A 24,499-nucleotide genomic window follows, 5' to 3' on the forward strand; every position below is an offset into this window, starting at 1 on the left:
TTCCAACCGCAATATGGCCCTGGGGTCGAATCAGCCTCTAACAGAAATCAGTACCAGGAATTAATTACATAATTTTCCTGGGGAGTAAAGCGCGGCCGCCGCGTAAGGCTGACAACCTTACCGCCATCTCTGAGCCGATTGTCAAGATAATGTGGGACCCTCAACGTCTCACAACCTTCTGGGCCTCCATGGTCTGTTACTTTTTTTTTATTGAAAATATATTAAAAATGTTTAAAAAATATTAAAGGTTTCCAATGATAGGTTGAGAATTGTATGCCAACTTAAATATTTAAGGTTTCACTGCTACAGTGTAGAATGTGGACATGCATGTCGTTTGTAGTTCTTTCTTGTAGAAGCTTTCTACATAGTAAGCCCCGTTATGGAACCCAGAGCCCAGAGACAAGTTACTTTGATGTACTGGTTGCTAGTGTGTGGATATTGGTATGCTGTTCCCACGACATGTATCTATATAATCGTACAATATGGCGTATGTGTCTGGGCGTGTTTACGTTCGGTGTGTTCTACACTGTGCGGTGGTTCGATGTAGATGTAGCTAATTACAAATATTTGAAACAAATTGCTCATGAAAGTGTTTGGATCTAAGGAATATGAAATGGACAGTTCAGGTTATTACATGGCGAGGAGCTTCGTAATTAATAGCGTACAGGTGGCCGAGTATTGTTAGGGCAATGGAATGCAGGAGAATACGATTGGGCCGAATGTGAGTAGGTGGAGGGGGGAAATGACAGGATTTACATTAAGATTGATTTTTATAAGACTGGTTGTGAGGAACAGAGATGTATTGGGCGCTCTCAGGATCACGTCCCGTGGTTCTGGTGTTGAACCTTCGGGCTCGTGTACCACGGTGTTAGTTGAGGATCGTGGGTTCAGTAGAGCGGCGATGGTTCCAGGGTGTTGTATGGCTGTGTGATTGATGACCTTAACCGCCAGAACTTGCGATTGTCATGGTGAAACAGACAATGTAACTCTTCGTTCAAGGTTCCCCTCCTGCTACATACTGGGATTTAAAAGTTGTCAAGTCAAGGAGAATGTTAGGCGTGGTGAACAAAACCAGACGCCGCTGCCCTGCTCCACGGCGTAACTGTACTTGTGCGCACTGTGGTCACTATTGGCTCGTGTCTGTCTGACGTAAGGGGATCTCGGGGATACAATTTCGCTCTTCACTTGTTTTTAAGAGATTTACAAGTTTGTGAGGAGTTTGGTGTTAGAAACAAATACAGAACAGAAACATTATGAGATTTGAGGTTCTAGCGGCGAAGAATATTAAAAACTCCGGTCTTTGAGAAATGACGCCATGTAGTCTTGTAGTTGCCGATCACAGTGCCCGCGCCGTCTAAGGCATGAAGTTTTTTTTTTTTTATTGCTAGTAGGGTGGGACTAAGTCCCTTTTACTGCAGCTACATCTGGCCTATTGTACCAGCCCAAGATGATAAGTGACGGTGAATGTGGAGCAATTTGTGGAATGAAGATTGGCAAGGGAAACCGAAGTANTCCAAGATAATAGGTGAGGGTAATTGTGGAGCAATTGGTGGAGTGAAGATTGGCAGGGGAAACCGAAGTACTCGGAGAAAACCTGCCCCAGCACCACTTTGTCCACCACAAATCCCACTTGACCAGACCCGGGATCAAACCCGGGCCGCCGCGGTGGGAAAAGAGCGACTAACCGCTTTAGTTATGGCGCGGCCTATGAACTGTCTTAGAACGCTGGGATCGTGTGTTCGAATCCCACTCAAGGCATTGATATCTGTGTGCCTTAACTCTCTGTTTATGTTCTGTGTGTAGGTAGCGGCCTTGCGACGGGCTCGTCCCCCGTCCAGTGAATCCTGCCGACTGTGTATAGGATCGAGAAACTGAAAAAGCGGCCAAGGTCAAATAAAGGGCTGTAGAGCCATAGATAGATTTTTTTTAATTCGCTTAGTGGGGTGTGGAGTCCAACTGGGGCCACTCGGCACGGCGACCACTGATTGGCCTATTGTACCTGCCCCGGGTGATTATGATGATGGAGAATTTGGGGGAATGAAGACTGGCAGGGGAAACAGAGTACGCGGAGGAAACCCGCCCCAGAGCCACTTTGTCCACCACAAATCCCACTTAACCAGACCCCGAGATCGAACCCGGGGCCACAGATAATAAAGTATTTATAAATGTAAGAAATTTTAGAGTCTGGGGGACGACGGTACCAAACCAAAATTACATTCACGAATAAACGAGATAAAATTCTTTAAATGCTTGGCCCTGCCTGGGATTGAACCCCGACCGTCCAGCCCATCGCACTACCGATTGGTCTAGAAGGAAACAACGAAATATACGTTCATGCGTCTTACCGGGATGCAGGACAAAATCGTGACATATATACTAAACTGTAATTCAATTTGTTGTTTTGTGTGTGTGTAAAACTTGGTCTCTCACATTAAGGAAAGGAAACAAGAGGTAGGGTGTTTCGAGCAGCATGCTAAGGAGAATATCTGGACATAAGAGGAACTAACTGCTGGCTAGAGACTACTGTTGAATGTGAGACTTCATAATGTGTACTCATCGCTAAATATTATTATAATTATCAAATAGATGTGCCTACAAACTTTTTTTTTTAGAAAATTTGAAGACAAAAGACCATTAGGATGATCTAAATATAGACGGAAGTATAATGTTAAAATGGATCTCGAGGAAATAAGAGGCGAGTGTGTGGACTGGATTCATGTGACTCAGGACAGGGACCACTGATGGGCTCTTTGAGCAAGTTAATGGAGTTCTGTAGAATTCTGAGAAACCATTGAGTGGCTCAGCAAGTTGCATTGCCCTCTCAAGAAGGACTGTGTTCTGTGGAGTGAGTGAGTTAGTCCCAAACAGATATTTAATTCAGATTTCGTTATATTATGGTAAGAACTTGGATGGTAAGCACATGCATTATTCTTAGAATGCCAAAACATGCTTTTATACAACCTTCAAGCGCGTGAACTGCAGTGAGTGATGCCCAAGTAAAATGTAAGTAAGTAAAGTAAGGCTACCCCTGTAACAGGCCGTGAAGGCCCATAGNTTTTCGTTATATTATGGTAACAACCTGGACGGTAAGCACATGCATTATTCTTGCAATGCCAAAGACTAGTTCTGATATGCTGTTATACAACCTTCAAGCGCATGAACTGCAGTGAGTGATGCACAAGTAAAATGTAAATAAGTAAAGTAAGGCTACCCCTGTAACAGGCCGTGAAGGCCCATAGGGTTGTTGGATGTTGAGGTTCCCACATTTTCTAGACAATCGGTTCATAGATAACGGTAAGGTCAGCCTTACGCGCCGGCCGCCCTTCACCCCCAAGAATGTTCTTGGTACTCATTTATGTTAGAGGCTGAGTCGTCCCCAGGGCCATAGTGCGACTGGAAGGATTAGGTAAACTGAAGAAAAAATCCACCTCATCGGGACTCGATCCAGCGACCTTTCGGCTAGTAGCATAGTAGAGACAAAAATTATTTTCCTACAAAAGCGAGTTTCTTCATGTCCCTCTAGAACATGGATGTATTTTTAGATTCAAGTAAATGGCAGACACATTAACATAATTTAATGTTTTGTTTTATTAAACATATGGACCCAGAATTAAAATTTAAGTGATAAGTATGATGTTAATGAAGCCATGCCTTCTGTAGACCAGACGGGTAGGATTTTGATGTATTCTCTTTGTTTATTTATATCAGGTACCATGTGCTGACTATCTGAGACTTAATTCTCGTGTCTTGCTCTTGGCCTACAAGGACATAGCATCCCACCAAGTCGAGTGGTGGACACCTGTTTGGAATTCTTTACTCTGACCTTTGTGTAACTTGGCTGCAAAGATTTCCCGCACTTGAGGGATTTTATCGTGCCAACAAAGCACTCTGTTACTATCACATTGGTTTAGATTGAAAATAAACTGGTTAATGGAGAGGGAGAAGATAGCACCTCTTTGCTCAAATTACGCGAGGATTTAAAAGACTGAGCATTGTACTGCACAGTGGTAGCTGTTCATTAAAGTTGGCCAGGTATATGTCTCTCAATAAATTAAATTTGAATGGAAGAACTCATTAAGGACAATACAAGTCATCACAGAACAATTATAATACTTTGAAGTAATATAAACACACGAGTAACGCGGAACTTAAGTTCAATGTGTAAACTGTAAGCAAATTAGAATTACGTTAGTAGTCAAGTCACTGGACCAGCAAATTTACACTTAAGAGGAACGTAAATTGCTGAAACCTGCTTATTTTGGAATCCAGGGCATTTGAATATAATTTCTACTTCAGGCAGCTTTCCATATAACACAGGTATGTGTTTCTGCATATCAGAGTGCATGAAATACGTACATAAAAGTGTAGTCGTATCTGTTGTTTTGTATGAGTGTGAAACATGGTATCTTTTATGTGAGGGAAGGGGAACATTCATGATTTGTGAGAACGAAGTGCTGAGGAAGGTAATGTGAACCAATGGTATTGTGATGTGACATATGGCACGTGCACACGTGCAGTATCCACGTGAGAGATAAGAAATACGTGTACAGTTTCTGTCGGAAGTATATGGTGTACTCGCAGTTTCATGAAGATGTGGCTTGGATTTTTTTTTCTCAGGTTAGAAAACATTGGTGGGGGCTTATAATGATGAACCTTCTTTATATTTCATAAATCAGGAACATCTTTAGTGTTGAACAAGATTCTCACACATGGAATTAGTTAAAGGAGGGGTTCTCAAATAACCTTCCTGTATTACGTGTTGAAAATTTCAGGGAAGAGCTGAGAATTAGAAAGTTTAAGGAGTGAGATTTGCGGTAGGCTGTCAAATGTCGTCCTTGTATTGCGTCCTGAAAATTGCTTCAAACTACAAAAGTAATTATATTTACTTCACAGCACATGCTTATAGTGTGACGCATACACATTGCTAGGCAACAGCCCGCTAAACAATAATATGATGACTAATAGTCCATTGCTAGGCAACGGCGTGGTGAACAGGCTTCGTCAACAATACAGACTGTTTTCCATTTGGTGCGTGCAAAGTGGTTATAAGAGAAGTGAATTCAGAAGCTGGCAGTAGTTGTAGGATTTAAGAACAGTAGTCGAAAGAGAATTGGCTCGAGTCTTCGGAATTCCAGCTGCAAGAAATGGCAAGAACACTTCCTAATGATTTTAAATGATAGTTTATGTGATAAGTCCTTTGCCAGGAAACGGTTAGCATGTCTTAGTTGTGAAGTGGGCAAATTAACGAAAGCGCTACTCGTATAATTGGTGGTGAATAAGAGAAATTGTAAACGAAGGTGTTAATAAATCCGATAATCCAATCCAGGATACGTGACTGTATAGACAAGAAATCATGTAACTACGACAACAATCCGCCCCAAGATTGGTTAAGTAGTGCCATTACATCACCGCAGAGAAGCATCTGTGCCCCACTCTGCCTAATCCTTCTAATCAATAAATATTGATTAAGTCCCTAAACAGCATTAATCTGTTGGTCTCAGTAATGGAGATGCGGCAGGTTGTCTGTCAAGTAAGAACATAATTTTTAAATATTATAGGAAGATTACTGTTTCGTGGGGTGCAGCGCCGTGTAGTATGATAGATAGAGATAGCAGCATTTCGGAGTAACATACTGCCACCATATTAAGTAGAGCCAACTTTAGCGGACAGAGGGTGTCGCGTGGTTAGCGCAACGAATGCCCACGGTCGTTAATTTCGGTTTCCTAGACCGGAGCCGCTATTTCCTTGAAATAGCTCCTCAATTATCCTCACGAGGCTGAGTGGACCCTGTTCCAGACCAACTACTTCTTAGGAAAAAATCTGGTAGCGCCGGAAATCGAGCTCGGACCTCAGGATCTGTAGCTAGGAACTCTGACCACTAGAACAGAGGCGAGAAGCGGCGGTCGCTCGGTCGGTATAGTTCGCTTGTGGACTAAAATCACGGAGTTATACCCAGAAAACAGTCGCCGCCGTGAGGACCCCAGATCTCGCATCATTATTCTGAATTTTAGACTACAGAGCGCCAGTACAGTGGATATCTTAATAACTTCAGACATTTAAACTTTCGTTTACAGAGTTTGCCCGTGACAAGGCAGCGGCACACCCGCGTAGTTTCCTATATATAAGGAATAAGGTCCATATTTGCTTTTGTACGTCTGTCCTGTGGACATATTGGGCAGTCACCGTACATGAAAGACAAGACTGATGTTGAAGACGTGTTTTTAAACAGACCTAGCATCATTTCCCTTAAATGGCTCCAGGCTGTTGAACGTTGCTTTTCTTCGCTCTACAGGAATGTGTCAACCGGAGAGGTTATATAGCGTAGAATTGGAAGCTACGTCACGATTACGAAATATGAATTGAGAAGTACGGGGGGGCCCAAATTTTAGTGTGTTTCAGGATAATTCCCCTATCCTCCAACTAGTGTCGAGATCAAGAAAATGTGGATCTATACATTACTCCCCCATACGCCTTCATGGCGTAGTGTTTAGTTAAGCACAAGAAAACTTTGAGGGACGCGGTAGCGTAGTTGGTCGAGGAACTATGCTACAAGGCGGAAGGTCGCGCTTTCGAGTCCCTATGAGGTGGGGTTTTCTCAGTTTGCCCAATCCTTCCAGCCGCATTACGACCCTGGTGTCGACTCAGCCTCTGTCAGAAATGAGTACCAGAAATCTTCCTGGGTGATAAAGGGCGGCCGGCGTGTTAAGCTGACAACTTTACCGCCATCTATGAGCCGATTCTATAGAGAAAATTTGAGAACCTCGACGTCTCAAATCGTATGTGCCTTCTCGGCCTGTTACGTGGATAGCAAGAGCAACCTTATCTTAACTTTTACCTTACCCCTATCCTTGCATACGTTTATAGGACAGAACAATTATAGTTGGTGTATAGACATATATGCTGACCAACCGGTCAGTAATCGAACTTTTTAATCCCTCGTGTGTGAGTCGGGCGCTTTTCTTATGTACTACGAAAAGTGAAGGAAATCATGTTCTTTGTGCCTCTCGTTTTGTTACCGACAGGGACTGGAGTTTCCCTTTTTGCCACGAAACGCTGCTGCCTACACGGCGCCACATCCCATCACTGCCGTCAGAATCTCAGTATCGATGCGATTTTCATTGAGATTATAAAACCTGGGTCTTTGTAAACTCACAGATTCAAGTGTCGACCCGGAAACTGGCTGTGCTTACAGGTTTTGTTTGGCTTTCCCCGTCCCCTCCAGATAGCGGAATATTATATGAAGTTAGTTCACGACCGTCGCCTTCCTCAGCCTTTCAAATCCATTGTGGATATATATGATTTAAACTTAGGCGAATTTTGCATTAACACGATTTCATATGTTTTGCTGCTATTTTATGAGGACTATAAAAATGAAATGATTTGTCTGAAATAATATCAGGATTCGTATAGATTTAAGTAAAGATTCCGATAGTGTCCCCTGGTTTGTGACATCATGCACTCTGTGTGTACCACCAGTGTGTACCACCGTTTCGAGTGTGTAGGCGTTAGGGTTAGCATAAATCGTTCTAACGTTAGGCCTATTGTAATTACGTATTTTTCTATGAAAATTGCAAACAGCGAAACAAAAAGTAGTAACAGAAGAGAACAGATTCTAATGACACGTTTCACTCTTTGGAACCCTGCTATCGCGGAAGTCGTTTTTAGACATCATTCTTCTTTGTGGCCCAGAGAATGACGTTTTCCGGATATACTGCGAGAGGAGGAGACATACATGCATCTCAGACACCACGTGTATACTATCACATTACGGCCATCTTTACTCTACGCTGTCGCTTGTATACAACAAACAGCTGTTGGTTTATTGAAACTATTCCCTCCGTACTGGTGCCATGTTTTTTGTATAGAACTATTTGCCACGTGTTATCCAAAAATCACGCAATGGAACGTGATTTTAGTTATCGTAATACTTGTAGCAACACGAAGCTATCAAACGTTCTAAGTCGATAAACGGTCCATTTTGCTGTAATTTGAAATTATTGCATAATTAATAATTTCGAATGGTAATTTATGACGAGGTGCTGTATTTGAGAAGCTCTACGTTTACGATATGGCTGCATTCTGTCTATCGCAGTAGGATAATTCCGGTAGCAGAAACGTTCGAAAAAGAGGAATAACGCTTGAATTAAAACATTAAAACTTAAGGAACAAGGGCCTGCGTTACGTGAACATCGCATTAAGAGCCGGGGCCATCATCCATACTACCAAGGTTATGGAGTAAATTCCACGAAGAATACCCTCCCAATAAGTATTTAAGTCTGCTTGTGTCATTAAAAGAGATTTAGAATGCACAATATTGGGAAAAGTATGGAGTAAATTGTATTGTATGTTTGGGTGCCGTTAGGCCCGCGTTTGGAAACCGAAAGCAAGAGAGTTACATTTTTATAATTTCGTCATTATTTTGGTCTGTACAAAATGTAATGAAAAATGTGTGAGAGGAAATTAATTCCGATTGTTGGCGTTTACACTAAGTAATCTAGGAGCGGTGTTTGATTCCGGTACCAGGACACAGTGATGTTAACATGTCTGAATAACTTTGATTTCGAATCGAAATGAAGGATATTATGTATACGGTATATGCATTTCTGTATGAGGATATTGGTGTTGTGCCGCGTCACAACTTAATTTTCATATAACCCACCCTTCTAAACATCCATTCCGTCTATATTCATTTCTACTCCGTATCACAATCTCCCCTAGTGAGATGCAGTTTCTCCCTCTGAGAATGAGTGCATGGAACGGCACGGAAAATGGATCAATACTTACTATTGGCTCTAATCATTACGCGGGGTCTTTCAGCCAATCGGAGGTCGACTTTAGGGGAGTGTGTCATTGCAATATCGGCGCGCGACTCAAACACGTTCAGCAGTAACGTTACACGTTCTGTTATTGGCTCTCACTTTCCCTGTGGGGCTCCTGAGAGCCAATGGCGGCTTACGTTGCATAGCCGTAAGACTGGCTGACTGGCCGAGTGAGGTTAGGGACGGGCAGAGTGTCGACCAGAACAGGCAGGCGGATGGCTGGTGTGTGAGTGCGTCGAGTCATGCCATCAGGCTCTTGTACTGTGTACTGGTTACCGAAGTTATCGTCATCTCCACCGCCGACACCGGCTTGTGCACCGTCCTCAGCTCGCTGGTGGTGGCACCCAGCATCGTGTTATTACTGCTTCTGCCCGCATGTCGTTGGCTTCTGGACTCTTTACCCGCCCGCCACACTCTTACACCTCCACCTCTTCACTGCGAACATGGAGACCAGGTAAATCCGCGTACAAGTGCCAGATGGTTCTGTGAGTGATATTTGTGTATTTTGGGTGTCGTAATATGTCAGAATCATCTGTTCGTTATCACTGGAGAAGGCTGCAGCGCGCCGCTGCAGTGGTTATGACGTTCTTTGTCTGCCTTCGCTACCGTCGGCTGGCCCGAAAACTTGCTGCTGAAGCATTGAATAAAAAAAAAAGGACTGGGTCGGGAAAAGAAGGGAAGCCCTCTGAAGGGTGTTTCGAAAAAGCCCTCATATCGCTGTTGGGGTGGAGTCCTTTCTCTAGCATGGTTCTGTTCAAATTCGTTTGGGTGGGGGTTAGAAGGAGAGAAGAGGTGTAGTGGAAAAGGAGAGCTAAAAAGGGATCCAGAGAGTGAAAGAGAGAGAGAGCAAGAATCGCTTTGAGGCCTTTGTTCATCTCGACGTTGCCAAAGCTTGTGAGACAGTGTTGCCCAATGAGACCCCTAACGAAACAGCTGTGGAGGCCAGCCAGATGAATAATACAGTCACAGCTAAACACATTAGACACTTCATGGGCTTCTAGAAACAATCTATGCGAAGTATTTTTGTTCCGTCCCGTAACCATGAGAATTTGAAACGCATCATTTCTAAATCCTACTCTGTCGTAAGTGTTTATGAATTGTATTGTTAAGTTCTGTGGATTAAGTACATTTTGTCAGTTTTGGTTATGTCCGAAGGTCGATCCATCATCAAAGTGGCCCTACTGAATGTCTGACCTCTGCATAGAAGTCTGAACAAAAAGATTATATTAATGAACTAACTGTCATATTGGAACGAGTCATTCATGAAATCACTGTTACTCAAAGTTTCCACCTCGACGTTCATTACTGTGTTGATACAACCCGCTATTGGTTCCTGTCCTGAGCCAGTTGAATCCAGTCCACACACTATCACTCTTCTATTTATAAGAGTCATTTTAATATTCTCCAGGGGCTGTCCAAGTGGTTTCTTTCCTTCAGTTGTTCCTGCAAAGTGTAAGCAGTTCTCATGTCTCGTGCGTTTTGTATGCCCTCATTTCTTCTTATTTGATTACACCCATGAAGAACAAAAGGTAAAACTGTAGTTTTGTGTGTTCCAATTTTTACAGTTTTTAGGTAGACTGAAGGTAAGGACTCGAATGAGAGTAAAAATTCGTGGAATTGAATCTGCTCTTAATTTTTCCCTGTTGCAGGTAGTTTGTTACTGTTGTCCGCCAAAACTACAGTTTTACCTTTAGTTTTGTATGGCTGTGAAATTTTCTCCCTCACATTAAGGAAGAAACACAGATAGAGACTTTGTCTTTTTAATTTTTATTTTTGACTCGTTACGTTTTTAAGTTCTAAGGTTTTCTAACGTCACACCGAACGTGGGACTCACCATATAGAGGCTATTTGAGCATAGGAAGCTTTTGTAAGTTCTAAGGTTTTGTAACGTCACACCGAATGGGGCTCATAATATAGAGGCTTTTGAGCATAGGAAGCTTTTGTAAGTTCTAAGGTTTTGTAACGTCACACCGAACGTGGGGCTCAACATATAGAGGCTATTTGAGCATAGGAAGCTTTTGTAAGTTCTAAAATTTTGTAACGTCACACCGAACGTGGGGCTCAACATATAGAGGCTATTTGAGCATAGGATGATTAGGAAAATATTTACATATAAGCTAGAGACAGTGACAGTGGGAGAATTCTGCATAATAAGGAACGTCATAATTTGTACACTTCAGAAACACTGCTAGCTTGATCAGATCAAGGACATGGGATGGGGACATCTAGACATGAGAAATGCGTACGCTTGTACCGGAAAACCTAAACGGGAGAAACCACTTAAGAGGGCCGTTGAAGGATAATATTAAATAGGATCTGGTAGTATGCACATCTGAGTTATCTTGCTTAGGACAGTGACAAGTTGCGAGCCTTGCGAACACAGTAATGAGAGAATTTTCTGAATAAACCCGAGAATTCATGAATCACTGCTCCACTGGGAGAGTGAGTTCTGTAGTCTGCCATCTAGTTCAGAGACCTTTACTTCAGTGTTTTTATGTTACGGTTTTACCCCGAATTCTGTTAACGGAGCTTATACATGTAGATGCTTTTGGTCTTCTCTGCCCCTTGGACTGAAGGGAAATTAATTGATTGGTAGATGAAACTAAATGCGGAAGAAAATCTGTTCTTATTTGTAAGATTAGTCACAGATTCCAAGAGCTTTGACCACCCTCCCGTTATGATACTTACAGACATAGAGCCAATAGTGGAGTAGATATCTTTCTGTTACTGGCATTGTAATCAGTAAAATGACCTACGCATTCAATGGGAAGATTTCGAGTCCCAAATTTTTGGTTTGTTTATTGTTGCTGTCCTAACTAAGACCTGTAGCGCCGGATGGTAAGATGACTAGTGAATGAAGGATGAATTGGAAACTGTGGGGGTAGACCACCGGTCTGTTTCATGATATTATTCCAGCAGTTGTCTGAAAGTAGCTACTAAAACCACGAAACTTCCGAAGGTAATCAGCGATCGAACTACTGGAAATCAGAACCGTTACCGAACTTAATGGCAGGGTTTCGAAGTCTGGTGAAAGTTTTGGTGAACATTGGCTGCCGTAGGCTTATTACCGGGTTTGAGGCGGCTCAAATGTAAAGCCATCTATAGCCGGAATTAAGAATATGGGGTCCACCCGCATAAACCACACACATCTATATGATATGTTGTGGAGCTTGAAGTTGTATAGTGTAATATTCGCTGTTTGATTCGTGCCAAAATTTTGGTCGAAAAAGCTGAAGAAAATAACTCGTGAAGAGATGAGGGGTAATATTAGAGTGGATCTTAAATGGTGTGGGAGTGTGTGGAATGCATTCATTTGGTTCAGGATAGAGACCAGTGACGGTCCGTAGTGAACATGGTAATGAACCTCCGCCTACAATGATTTTTTTTTGCTGTCTGAACAGCTTTTATTGTCTCATAAAGGATTCTGCTCCATGAAATTCATTAAGTTGGTCTCTGAACAGAACATAATGAAGTACTAACTTAAGTTCCAAGATATTGTTGATCCAAAGTAAAACAGATAGGCTCTGTTATTCATACAAGTATTATGTTTTTGGACATTATCCATCGCCTTGTCAGTTTTTTAAAAAAGCACTTCATATGTGTGAAGTTTCAGTAGTTGAATATTTTCTCACACATGGTTTGTCTTGTGCTTGGTTTATGAACTCCTTCTGAAAGTGGCATAGGTGTCCGGAGATAGGGACTAGCTCTAACTATTGGACCCAACTGAGTAGGTTTTACCTGAGGACGGGGACAGAATCCAGTCTCCGAAACGTTGTGTTAAAAAGAAAAGAAACAGGACGGGTTTTTAAAAAATAGACAAGACGAAGGATAATATCCAAAAACATAATGCTTGTAGCAATATACCATCGTCACAAACTTTTAGATCTTATTAGTCATGTTTTTTACATGACACGGTATAATAACGATTTTACATAGGACCTGAAGTAAGTTACAGCTACTCTGAGACAGTTACACGTCTTTTCATTATGTATTGAATAAGTAAGACTGTTTATGAGCCCGCGCCATAGCCCAAGCGGTTAGTCGCCGGCTTCCCACCGAGGCGGCCCGGGTTCGATCCCAGGTCTGGTTAAATGGGATCTGTGGTGCACAAAGTGGCGCTGGAGCGGGTTTTCTCCGAGTACTTCGGTTTCCCCTGCCCATCTTCATTCCACCAAATTCTCCATCATAATCACATTGGTTGGTACAATAGGCCAATCAGTGGCCGCCGTGCCGAGTGGACCCAGTTGGACTCCACCCCCCACTAAGCGAATTAAAAGAATTAAGACTGTTTATAGTTAACAGGGGGTTCCTACATATGTAAATATTTACCGCTTAACAGCGCATGTATCTGTATAAGGTTTGGACGAAACGAGCTGACTCAGCTCCGATGACATTGGCCGGGCTGTCCTAAGACATGAACCGTCTTCCCTCGCTCGAACATTGGGATCATGGGCTCGAATCCCACTCGAGGCATGGAAGTCTGTGTGCGTTTATTCTGTTTGTGTTGTTCTGTGTGTAGGTAGCGGCTTTGTGACTGGCTGATCCCCCGTCTAAGGAGTCCTACCGACTGTGTATAGATTAAGAAACTGAAAAGGCTGCCAAGGTCCATAAAGGCTGTAGTGCCATAGATAGACAGACAGACGGACAGAAAGAAGCTCACCCAGGAAGTAGTGTTTTTTACTTGTCTTCGGAAGGCGCCCGGTTTAAATTTCGGCCTACTATTCTCACTGAGGCTTTTCGTGGTTTTCCTTAGTTTTTTTTAGGCAATAATACATTGAAAGGAACCACGACCGCTTCCATTCTGGTCCTTCCCTATTAATAATTCATTAATTATTGTGTCATTGGATGCCATGCAGTTAGGTATTGACAGCATCGTTATAGTAACTGTAAATTATATATATAAATGAGTTCAGGTTATCACGACGGAAGGCTCATATTCGTTTTAATTATGACAGCTTATAGTCTGATACGTGGTTGCCAACGTTTCGAAGGAACACATTGCCTCCATCTTCAGGACAGAATTGAAGATGGAATTAATATAACATGGTTTCCTAGCATACGATTACCAACGCAGAAGACTTCTTACGAATTCAGTTTTCCTCATGTCTCTGTGCAGTCTAAAACTCACCTTCATGGCGGTCCAGTAAATACAAACACAGCTTCTGCCTATTGTTGATGTTGCTAGGGAAAGTAACCGATGAACCTCATCGCTTCCTTTGTCTCTGCCCCGCTCAAGGACGTGCCTATTTCCAGCTCCATTCACAACTGAGAGCGATCGCGCACATACCGACAGCTGCGGCAGCACTGTTCCCCTTTGTATGAGGATGTCACCCGAAGAGGTCGACGGAATATGTAGCAAATGCATTGCTTTTTTTAGTATGTTTCGACCTTGAGACTAGAATCGAGATAGAAATCGCCGGCAAATGTTGTTAGGAAACGAATCAGCTTGAAAATAATAGCTTTACTATAGAACATAAAGGGAAGAAACTGGTTTGGATGTCTGTATGGAGATGAGAGGATAATATTAAAATGGGTGGTGGAGGATTAGGTTGTAACGGTGTAGGTGAGTTAAGGTGGTTCAGAATAGTTCCAGAGGTAGACTCCCATGGACGTGGCAATGAACTATCGGTCTTTTTAGAGGGCAGGGAATTTTCAAACAAGTCGATCGACTGGCACTGCTTAGTGGTTTTTGATTCATTTAGGGCGGTATTTAATGATGTAATCAGTATATAGACTTTATGGCGGTGACGTACGCAGGATATTCGACGAATGACGAATTGATAAGGATTTTAGAGGAAGCGGTCATGACCTAATTGAGAGGTACTATCCGGAAATTTCCGTAGAGGAACTGAAAAACACCAGGAGAAAGCTCAGTCAGAACCCATCAGCTCCGGAACAGAAGTTTAGAGCGTTACGGCTAGGCCACACAAGAAATTCTTGCAAGAAAAAAACTATTCCCCTATTTTCTCTTCTCCGTTGGGCAACATGTCACACTGCTCCCTCCTTAAGGCTGTTCGTCCCGAATAGCCTAACGGTGCTTCCCCCGTTCCTTTTCTTTGGAGGCTGTTCTTGCAGCATCTTCTTTGTGTCCTTCTGCTGTTTTTCTTCTCCCCGTTGCTCTGCTCTCCAGCTGCTACTACAAGTTGAGTGTTTGTTACTACATGGGCCGCGTAGAAAACACCGCGTCCAGCAGTTCTGTTGATGCGTGTGTATACATTGCCGGTGGAACGTGTTTGCCAAGCCATTGCCTAGCAACGACCGTCTCTTCTGGCTCCACAGTTCAGGCTTTTAGACGTTGGTGGGTGGAACACGCAGACAGGAAGGTGATCTCATAAGTCTTTTTTTTTTAATTTTTCAAAATAAAGAAATTAGGCTAAAAATGTGTTCAGGTTTAAAATGAGCCTCTAATATGTAAGCAGTAGTGCATAATTACGTGCATCGGGGCACACGGTAGCGTAGTTGGTTGATGCACTGTGCTACAAGCCGGAGCCTGAGCCCAGATGAGGTGGAAATTTTCAGTTTACCTAATCCAGCCGCATTATGGCCCTGGAGTCTACTCAGCCTCTAACAGAAATGAGTACCAGGAATCTTGCGGGGGAAGGGGGGGCCGGCGCGTAAGGCTGACAACCTTATTGCCGTCTGTGAGCCGATTGCCTAGAGAAAATGTGGGAGCCTCGATGTCTCACAACCCTATGGGCCTTCACGACCTGTACAGTGATAAAGAGGTAAAAATGGTAAAGCTATCCCTGTAACAGGCCGTGAGCCTCACGTTGTGAGACCTCAAGGCTCTCATGTTCTCTAGACAGTCGGCTCGCAGTTCGCGGTGACGTTGTTAGCCTTACACCCCAGCCGTAAGATTCCTGGTACTCATTTCTATTATAAGCTGAGTCGACCCCAGGGCCACAGTGCGGTTTGAAAGATTAGGTAAATTGAAAAAATCCACCTCATCGGGACTGGAACCCTCGACCTTCCGGTTTGTTGCGTAGTACTTCAACCAAATACGCTGCCACGTGCCCCCTGTTACAGGGATAGCATTACCCTTTTAGTACCCTCATTATTTGATGTCCGCATCAGGGGCCCAGGCGCAATTTAAAATGTCTGGCGCAGCGAATGTCATTAATGTAACTTGCTTTGTTTTTTTCTTTTTGGCGAAAATTGATGCATTAAAACACTATGCCAGTAAAATGAGCGCCTCTTGTGATCTACTCAACGAAAGTGCCGTAGGCTCTTCCTTGTATTTGTAACACTGTGCAATCAGAATTTTCATGCGTTATGTAGTATACTATGTGAGCCTGGATAGCGCAGTTGGTATAGCGACTGGCTACGGGCTCGATGACGGTGGTCGTAGGTCGAGTCCCAGTATATTAAAAAATTTTCATTTTTTCCAAGTCGTCCAGACCAGCTCTGCTGTGCACCTAACCTCCTATCCAGTGAGTACTGGGGGCTCTTTTCCCGGTAGTAAAGCGGCCGGGGCATGAAGCTGACCACTCACCTCCAACTAGTGCCGAGGTCAAAAAAAGTGGATCTATACATCCTCATCCCCCATACGCCTTCATGGCGAGTGCTTGAATAGTTAAGCACAGGGACAGCTTCAACTTTTTTACCTTTATGTAGTATACTATACAATTCTTTTTAAAGTTACGGAAGTTTAAATTTCTTTAATTCGCCGATTACAATTAAAATTTTACCAGTTGTAAGAAAAAGGAGTCCGTATGGCGACGGGCTGCTGGTTGGACGGCCCGGGTTTGATTTCCTCCACAGCGTGCAAGCTCGCTCTGAGGCCCACCGAGCCACCCATCCAGTGGCTACCGAGGGTAAAACGGCAGGCTCATGAAGCTGACCAGTCACTTCTATCTAGTACCGAGGTCAAAAAAAGGTGGAGCTATACCTTCACTCCCCCATATGTCTTCATGGCATAGTGCTTAACTAATTAAGAACAGGGACAAATTTACCTTTAAATTTTATGGAAGATATCAAAATGTATATTGTGGACGGTGGAAATACTATTGCAGACTAAATTTTAAGAGCGAGATTTAAGGAAACGTACGCTATTAAATATGTTTTTAGCAGACACATACGATTATAAGTTTATTTTTTATTTATTTAGTGCATAAAAGAGGTTGTGATTGATCAGGAAACGAATTTAAATTTCACTTTCCCATTTCCTTACTATGGATTCAACATCCCCACATACTGCTGCAATATGTGAAGCTTCTTTGTAACGAATTTCGTGCTATAACTGCTGGCGATTATAATGTACGGAATACCGTAACAAGTCTGTCATGTGAATAATTCTTAAACGTATCACTGTTTCTTCAGTGTTTGTGTTGCCCTGTGCAGCCGTTTCCAAGGGGTCGTGCCAGTTGTGTAAGATTCCGAAGCCTGGAACACGTAAGGTGTTGGACCGCATTGGTCTGTCATGTCACACAAGCTGTAACGCTTTTGCCTCGTATTCGGGAGGTGCTGGTTCAAATCTCGGTTGAGCCACCGCTTTTCCGAGGTAATTTTTTTCGTATTTTCCTTAGCCGTTCGAAGGAAATGCAGCGAGGATGGCTTCCCTTCACGTATTTTCCAGTTCCCCATTTATTTACAATCCTACGAATCGACCCTATATAGTCTGGCTTCTGGCAGCGTCGTAAAATAGCCCACAAGGAAAGAGGTACAGTGTAATGACAGCGCAAAGGACCGCGATCGCATTGATGGTGTCTTGACACACAAAAACAGCACACTCCGTGACCTGTAGTCCGCAAGCGAACTATACCGACCGAGCGATATGTTGCATTTTAATAAATGTGCTTTATAGTCGGATTATTACGGGGCGGATTTTTCTCTCGGCACACTGGAAAATGTGCCCGCAGCCCTCGGGTGGGTATCTAACTTCAGTGCAGCCCCCCAGTGGTTTGAAGTTGGACAAAGCAGGCGAACGGATAAGTCAGGGAATTCGTGAGAGATACATTGTTGTCTGGAGCGAAAGAGAAGGTTCCCAAGGCTTCGCACGCCCTTCAGCTGAGAGTAGTATAAAAATGAAGACAGAATGGTTAGAAGTACATATAGGGGCAGCGGAATTTTAATTTTATGATTAATGTCGGATTACATACTGTGAAAAAATAATTTCGCGGCCTTTGTAGCAAAGTGGGACCTCCTCTGTTGTCTAGTGGTCAGCGTTCCTGGCTACAGATCCAGAGGTCCCGGGTTCGATTCGCGGCTCTGCCAGATTTTCTGAGAAGTGGGTCTGGAACTGGGTCCACTCAGCCTCGTGAGGATAATTGAGGAACTACTTCAAGTAAATAGCAGCTCAGGTCTAGAAAACCGAAATTAGCGGCCATGGGGATTCGTTGCACTGGCCACGCGACACCCTCTATCCGCAGAAATTGGCACTAACTTGGCCGACAAGTGACGGTCGCTCGATCGGTATAGTTCGCTTCCGGACTGCAAACCACTGAGTTTTTTTCTTTGTTTTGTATCAAAGAGTTTTAATTTTGATGAGTTTAAATTGGCGGGGAGGGCTGTATGAGAGTCACCATCTAACATCTTGGAGGCTAGGAACCTTCACTGTCTTTGCTTAATGAGAGAGATAAACAAAGGAAACCTGGGTAGAGTTCGCAAGTTGGGCAGTCCCGGTCTGAATGCAGTTCCCGCCCAACAGAGAGAACTCCATTGCCGACGCGACTCGGTTAATGCTGCTTAGGGAAACACTGCCTATTTCTGCGAATCATTCCGAATGCATAAATACCCTGTGGGAAGAAATGCTAAATATTTAATACTGAAGCAGGTGGCAGGCCTGCATGTTGTAAGAACTATAAAGGTTTTAATGTGTATGAATGTTGGAAACTGTAGAACAAGTTAAGCCGAAGGATTATCAGATTTGTATGATGCAATTATGACAGTATGCATGGAGTAGAATGTGGGTTTGTTAGCTCCAAGCCCACACTAATAATACACTGCATAAATGTGTATCCTTCTTGTGTGTAATGGAAGGGTACGTCTATGCCATGTGCTTATGACGCTGATGAGCAAAAAAGGAGCAGTCATTCGTAAAATTGCTCGAATCTGCAAACCGGAGTAAAATACATTTCTAGGCTTGTGAAGGAGTACGAATTTCTATAATAACTGATTCCATCATTCGGTTCATCGGTTCTGTTGCTACAGAATTAACATTTAATTACTTGTTAGTTAAAGTCTAAAATCAGTGAACGTGATACTGTGGAGGGCTCTGAAAGAGACGGCATAGTCAATATAATGATGGGTCCATGACCAGGGCAGTTGAACGGAACAGGCAGACATCCAGAGGCCCTTTCTCTGGGGATAATGACAGCCAAAGCACCAAACCACTCCCTTCCGTCTACTGACGGTGTTAAATATAAGAATAGAGAGAGAGAGACATGACTTTACGTCTTCAGTACATCTTCATGGGTGGTTTAGAATTTAATGGGATAGCGCAGTCGGTATAGTTACTGGCTACGGGCTGGAGTTCGAATCCCAATAGGGTCAAGAATTTTCTCTTCTCCATCGTCCAGACCAGCTCTGGGGCCAATCCAACCTCCTATCCAATGGTACCGGGGGCTCTTTCCCCGGGAGTAAAGCGGCCTGGCCTTGAAGCTAACCACTCACCTCCAACTAGTGCCGAGGTCAAGAAAGTTGGAGCTATACCTCCATTCCCTCATATTCCTTCATATCGCAGTTCTTAATTAGTTAAGCACAGTGTCAACTTTACCTTCTTTTACCGAATTAGACACTGGATGATTTTCATCCTCTCCCTCTCGGTATTGGACGTGATCCTGAGCCAGTTGCATCCACGTGCCATCCCCACAAGCTATCTTTCTACGGTCTTTATATTATCCTGTCTTTATGATTTTAGAAGTGGTTATGTCTTTAGAGGTTTTTGCTCCAAAATGTTGCATGCTTTTCTTGTATCCCTTACCAAGCACTAATTTTTTTTCCCTTGGCACTACAGCCCCAGTGGGCCTAGGCCTACGTCCATGAACTTCTCCGTTCACTTCGGTTTTTCTAGATCTTACACATTCGGTAGGACTCCTTGGGCAGGTGATTAGCTCGTCGCAAGTACCAGTACACAAACACAGAAAAACGCACACACACAAACTGAACATCCATGCCCTGAGTGGGATTCGAACGCGATCCTGGTTTCCAAGCGAGCGAAGACAATTCATGCTTTAGACCGCTTGGCTACCGTGTATCCCTTACCATGTACTAATTAGGTCTAGTAATTCCTATTCACCCATTCTAGTTAATGCTCAACATGCTCGTATTGATCTTTCACACTTTGTAGGACTCTTTGGGATGCCAAGCCTTAACTACACAGGATCACATGAGCTGGCTGCTGAACCCAAAGGTTTAGCACTCTTTAATATTGTTATGCAGGATTCTGAACCAGTTCCATATACCGCCAATCCACACAATCTGTTTCCCTAAGATCGATCATGTTACCCAAAATTGTCCTTGTTTCTCCTCATCTTAGCCACATGTCCAAAGCGCCATACCTTCGTAGGTTTCTCTGCTCTTAGTAATACTAACGGACCCTTATAAGTCGCGAAGTTCGTAGTTAAGTAACGCCCTGATTGGTCAGTCACTTATCCTTTTTAGGTCCGCATATTTCTTGAATACTTTGTTTTCAAACTCTTGAAATTGACTTCTTTCCCTCAAAGTAAGAGGCCATGTTTCACTCCCCTGCGAAACAAGTGAAAATTGTGTTGGATTTGAAGCTCAAACAGCGGGTAGCTATGAAGAGATATTAGTATCTTCTGGAGTATATCGCCATGTCATCCGGTGAAAGTCAGGCGACATTTCACTGGGCTAAACGGCGGCATATCACAGACGATAGACATCTGCAAGTGAATTGTTCTGTAAATCCTGATCGAAGTTTCGGGAAGTAGGCAGGATGATAACAGCTTTCAAACTGACTAGTAATAGCTGTAGCAGCAGCAGTAGTAGTAGTAGTAGTAGTAGTAGTAGTAGTAGTAGTAGTAGTAGTAGTAGTAGTAGTAAGCATCTCAGGAATGTATCTATACAGCAAAACCGCCGAATTGCCGCGCCGGATAAGTTTACGGGAAGAGAAGCGGTGACTTCCAGGACGCTGTGCGCATGCGCATCTTTATTCTACTGTCCAAAACGAAAACATTCAGTTCGTGCATTAATTCATATAGCAGTACTGAGCAGTGAAGCTGTGGGTCAGTGTTTCAGTTGGGTACATGTGTTCCATACCTTAAGGAGATGCTTTGCATGCTAGGAGGCCGAGAGTTCAAGGCTCAATAAGACTGGCATAGACAGTACGTCCAGTCCATAGAACCATCTCTGAATGGAAGTCGAACACGTGCTCCCAGTGGTCCAAGGCCGCACGCGCCTTGCACTGTGATCCGTAATTGGTACAGTACCCGGCCTTGCGTCTGCCTGCGGGCTTCCCGGTGTTTATTTGAATTGGTCATTTATTTGTAGGATCAGTTAGGATCTAAAGAGAGTGAGGGGATAGGTAGCAGTTTACATGAAATTTATTTCAAGAAATTAGAACGGAAAATACCAAGACGCGTTAATTACTTCAATTAATCGCAGATGTCTTATGACACACAATTTAATAATGTTACAACTTCATTGATTTCTTGGCCGTGTAGAAAGATGGATACCGCCTCTGTGGTCTAGCGGTCAGAGTTCCTGGCTACGGATCCAGAGGTCCGGGTTCGATTCCTGGTGCTACCAGATTTTTTCTGAGAAGTGGTGTGTCTGGAACGGGGTTCACTCAGCCTCGTGATGATAATTGAGGAGATATTTCGAGGAAATAGCGGCTCCGGTCTGGAAAACAAATTAACGGCCGTGGGGATTCGTTGCGTTGACCACGCGACACCCTCTATGCGCTAAAGTTGGCACTAACTTAGCCGACAAACGGCGGTCGCGCTGTCGGTATAGTTCGCTTGCGGACTACAACCACGGAGTTTGTTTTTGTTTGTTTGTAGACAGATGGAAAGTCGAGTTGCTGTTAATCTTGAAGATCATATTTTGAAACTCGGTATTTGGATCCGATGAGTTGAATTTGCTTAACGCTTTGAATACTGGTAAACACGTAGAATGTAAAACTAACGATGTGGCCAATATTGGTTCGGTGATTCATTTGGAGCGGATAAGCCTCCCGACTTGAGAGGAATGGTTCAACATGATTCGTTCTTGTCAGGCGTTAGCAGTGAATAATTAGAACTGAGGAAATAAAATTTGACTGGCCCATCCGCAGCGCTGTCTGTATGTGTTGTCATGAATACCCGCTGATTGTCCTTTCAGAGACACGCTGCTAGTGAGTGAGTGTATGATAGTGTTCAAAGGCATGTCAGTATCGACGGCTGTATGCGCCTGGATAATAGTTGATACAGGTCATATTTCTTAAACGTAGTATACAATCAGATAGAATTTGTTAGAATGTAAAGTGGTGTAACGGTGAGTAAAAGTAGAATAATAATATGCTTTTGGTTAGAAGGTCTTACTAGAGTAAACTGTATCTGGGCCAGTGAACTCTTTTAAGACAATAAAGTATGAGTTAAAAGAATTTTAGAGCACAGGCTGCATATGGACCATTGAAATTTTAAGACAGTAAGTAGAACAAAGATAAAGTTTGTTTAAAAATTCTTTATAGAACACGCTGTATATGGGCCAATGAAATTTTCCAAGACAACATACAGAAGAACAATATCTTTCTAGTTAATGATTCGAAATAAAACAGGTTGTACTCGTGTATGGGCCAGTGAAATCTTAAAACAACCAAGAAAATAGAACGGTTGAAACGGTGGAACAAAACAGTAATTAAAAAATTGTCTTCCCAATAAGCTTATACTGCATAGCCAACCAAGGTTAGGGCGTTCAAAACCGAAATGAGAGTACAGCTGGAAGAAACTTGATGAGAGCGAGTTGCCACTGCACAGTGACTGCGGTGCACTGTCCACAGTTTGCCAACCAAATGTATACCCACTGACCTACATAAAGAACCAGTAGTTCTGGAAAAAAAACTAACTGCCTACTTTCCTTTGATACTACACGGACCGCATAGAAAACAACGCACCCAATTATTCTTCAATTCCCTATGTATTTGTTGCAGCAGTAACGTTTTTACCGAGCCGTTGCGTAGCAACGATAGAGGGATACACATGCAGACACAAACTGGGAGGGTTTTATGAAGTACGCCGCTGAGATGGGCACAGGTGCAGTGATGTGCACGTGTACATACCAAGTTTCATGAAGGTTGGTTCAGGAATTCTGAAGTTAATAAGGGGGATACACACACACGGTGATACAGAAAACCGTTGTCTGTGTTCCGGCGCTGACAGGAAGTAACGGTATGGTCAAGTAAACACAATTAACTAGCGCCACCGCCACCCCAAACCAAACATAATCAGCTTACTCAGGTTTAACATTGATCTCGTTAGCTCGGATGGTGAGACTCATTGGCACTGAGGACGACTTGCGAGACATCTGTACTAGAGTTCGCTTGCTCATTGGTGGTGTTCTGAGTTCGCTGCTAGTTTGATTATGCCATATACATGTACGCTTTCTGTGTGCGTTATACTTTGTAAGTAAGATAGCTCAGTAACGACACGTAACGGACTAGGTTTCGATCCTCGGGCACAGAAAGGATATAGTTCTTTCCCATCTGAAACTATGGCCCCGATGGTCTCTTTCATGCCCAAAGTGCACAGCTGTGTGCCTCAGAACGTAATTTCTCGGCACACGAAAACAGGATTCAGAATCCCGTGAGCTACTGCATGAATGTAGAGTAGCCGTGTCAAACATGCGGCCCCTCAACTTTTAGAGCTAATTGATATTAAAATCAATATTAAAATTTTAGTAGAAATATTTTTTGTAAAGACAATTTTCCAACAGACCAGAACACAAGAAGTCTCACGCAGACAAATTAGCAGGGTGCAGGAAATTCAGTGTTTTGCTATTTCTAACATAATTTCTTGTGTAATCTCTCTCTTTTTACATATTGAAAAGTTGTTTGATACTTGTCAAATGGCATTCTCTTGCTTTTTTATAACTGTAAGATATGTGACTTTAGGTAATTATATTGAAATTATTCCTAAATAATAAATAGAATTAAATTTCCTTGTATCAAAATCTATGTATATTTCTATTTTGAAGTGCGGGCCTGGACTATTATTTATAAGGCTGATTTGGCCCTCTGTACAAGTTGAGTTTGGCATGCCTGATGTAGAGATTGCAGACTTAGAACAGGAAGGAGACCCATATTGTGGAGAAGAAACAGAGAATGTGGAGCTGATGAACAAGAAAGGTATGTGGAAAAGATGCAAATCAGAAGGTTGATTAGACATAGGAGACAGATAGTGAACAGATAAGAAATAGGAGAGTGAGATGTAGATTGAAAACTGGAATAAGGAAAAAGAGAATGAATCTGAAGAATAAGAAAAAGACGAGGCACGAGAATTAAGATATTAAAAATAAGGAGGAAAAAAAGGTTGAATGAGGCGAGCAAATGAAACGAAGGGAGATGTAAAGAAGTAGATTGAGAAAGAGGTAAAGAATCAGGAAGCACGCAAATTAAAAATAACAAGAAATGAGCATGAGATCGTAAAAGAGAAGAATAAAGACAAGATTAAAAGTAAGAATTTGAAAGGGAGTAGCCGTAGTAGAGGGAAACGCTTGCAGACCCTGTGTGAGATTTGTGGTTT

General features: G+C 42.9%; 1 protein-coding gene across 1 annotated transcript in view; it reads left to right on the forward strand.

The window, feature by feature from the left end:
* The first annotated feature begins 8,994 nt into the window (after positions 1–8,994).
* Positions 8,995–24,499, forward strand: part of LOC111863932 (protein gustavus) — a 106,778-nt gene continuing 91,273 nt past the window's right edge. Inside the window, exon 1 of the mRNA XM_023850761.2 lies at positions 8,995–9,273. Within this exon, the coding sequence (XP_023706529.1) occupies positions 9,062–9,273 (212 nt within the window). The 5' untranslated portion in view covers positions 8,995–9,061. The remainder of the gene's footprint in view (positions 9,274–24,499) is intronic.

This window comes from Cryptotermes secundus, unplaced genomic scaffold (assembly GCF_002891405.2).
Source record: "Cryptotermes secundus unplaced genomic scaffold, Csec_1.0 scaffold171, whole genome shotgun sequence".
Taxonomy (NCBI): Eukaryota; Metazoa; Arthropoda; class Insecta; order Blattodea; family Kalotermitidae; genus Cryptotermes; species Cryptotermes secundus.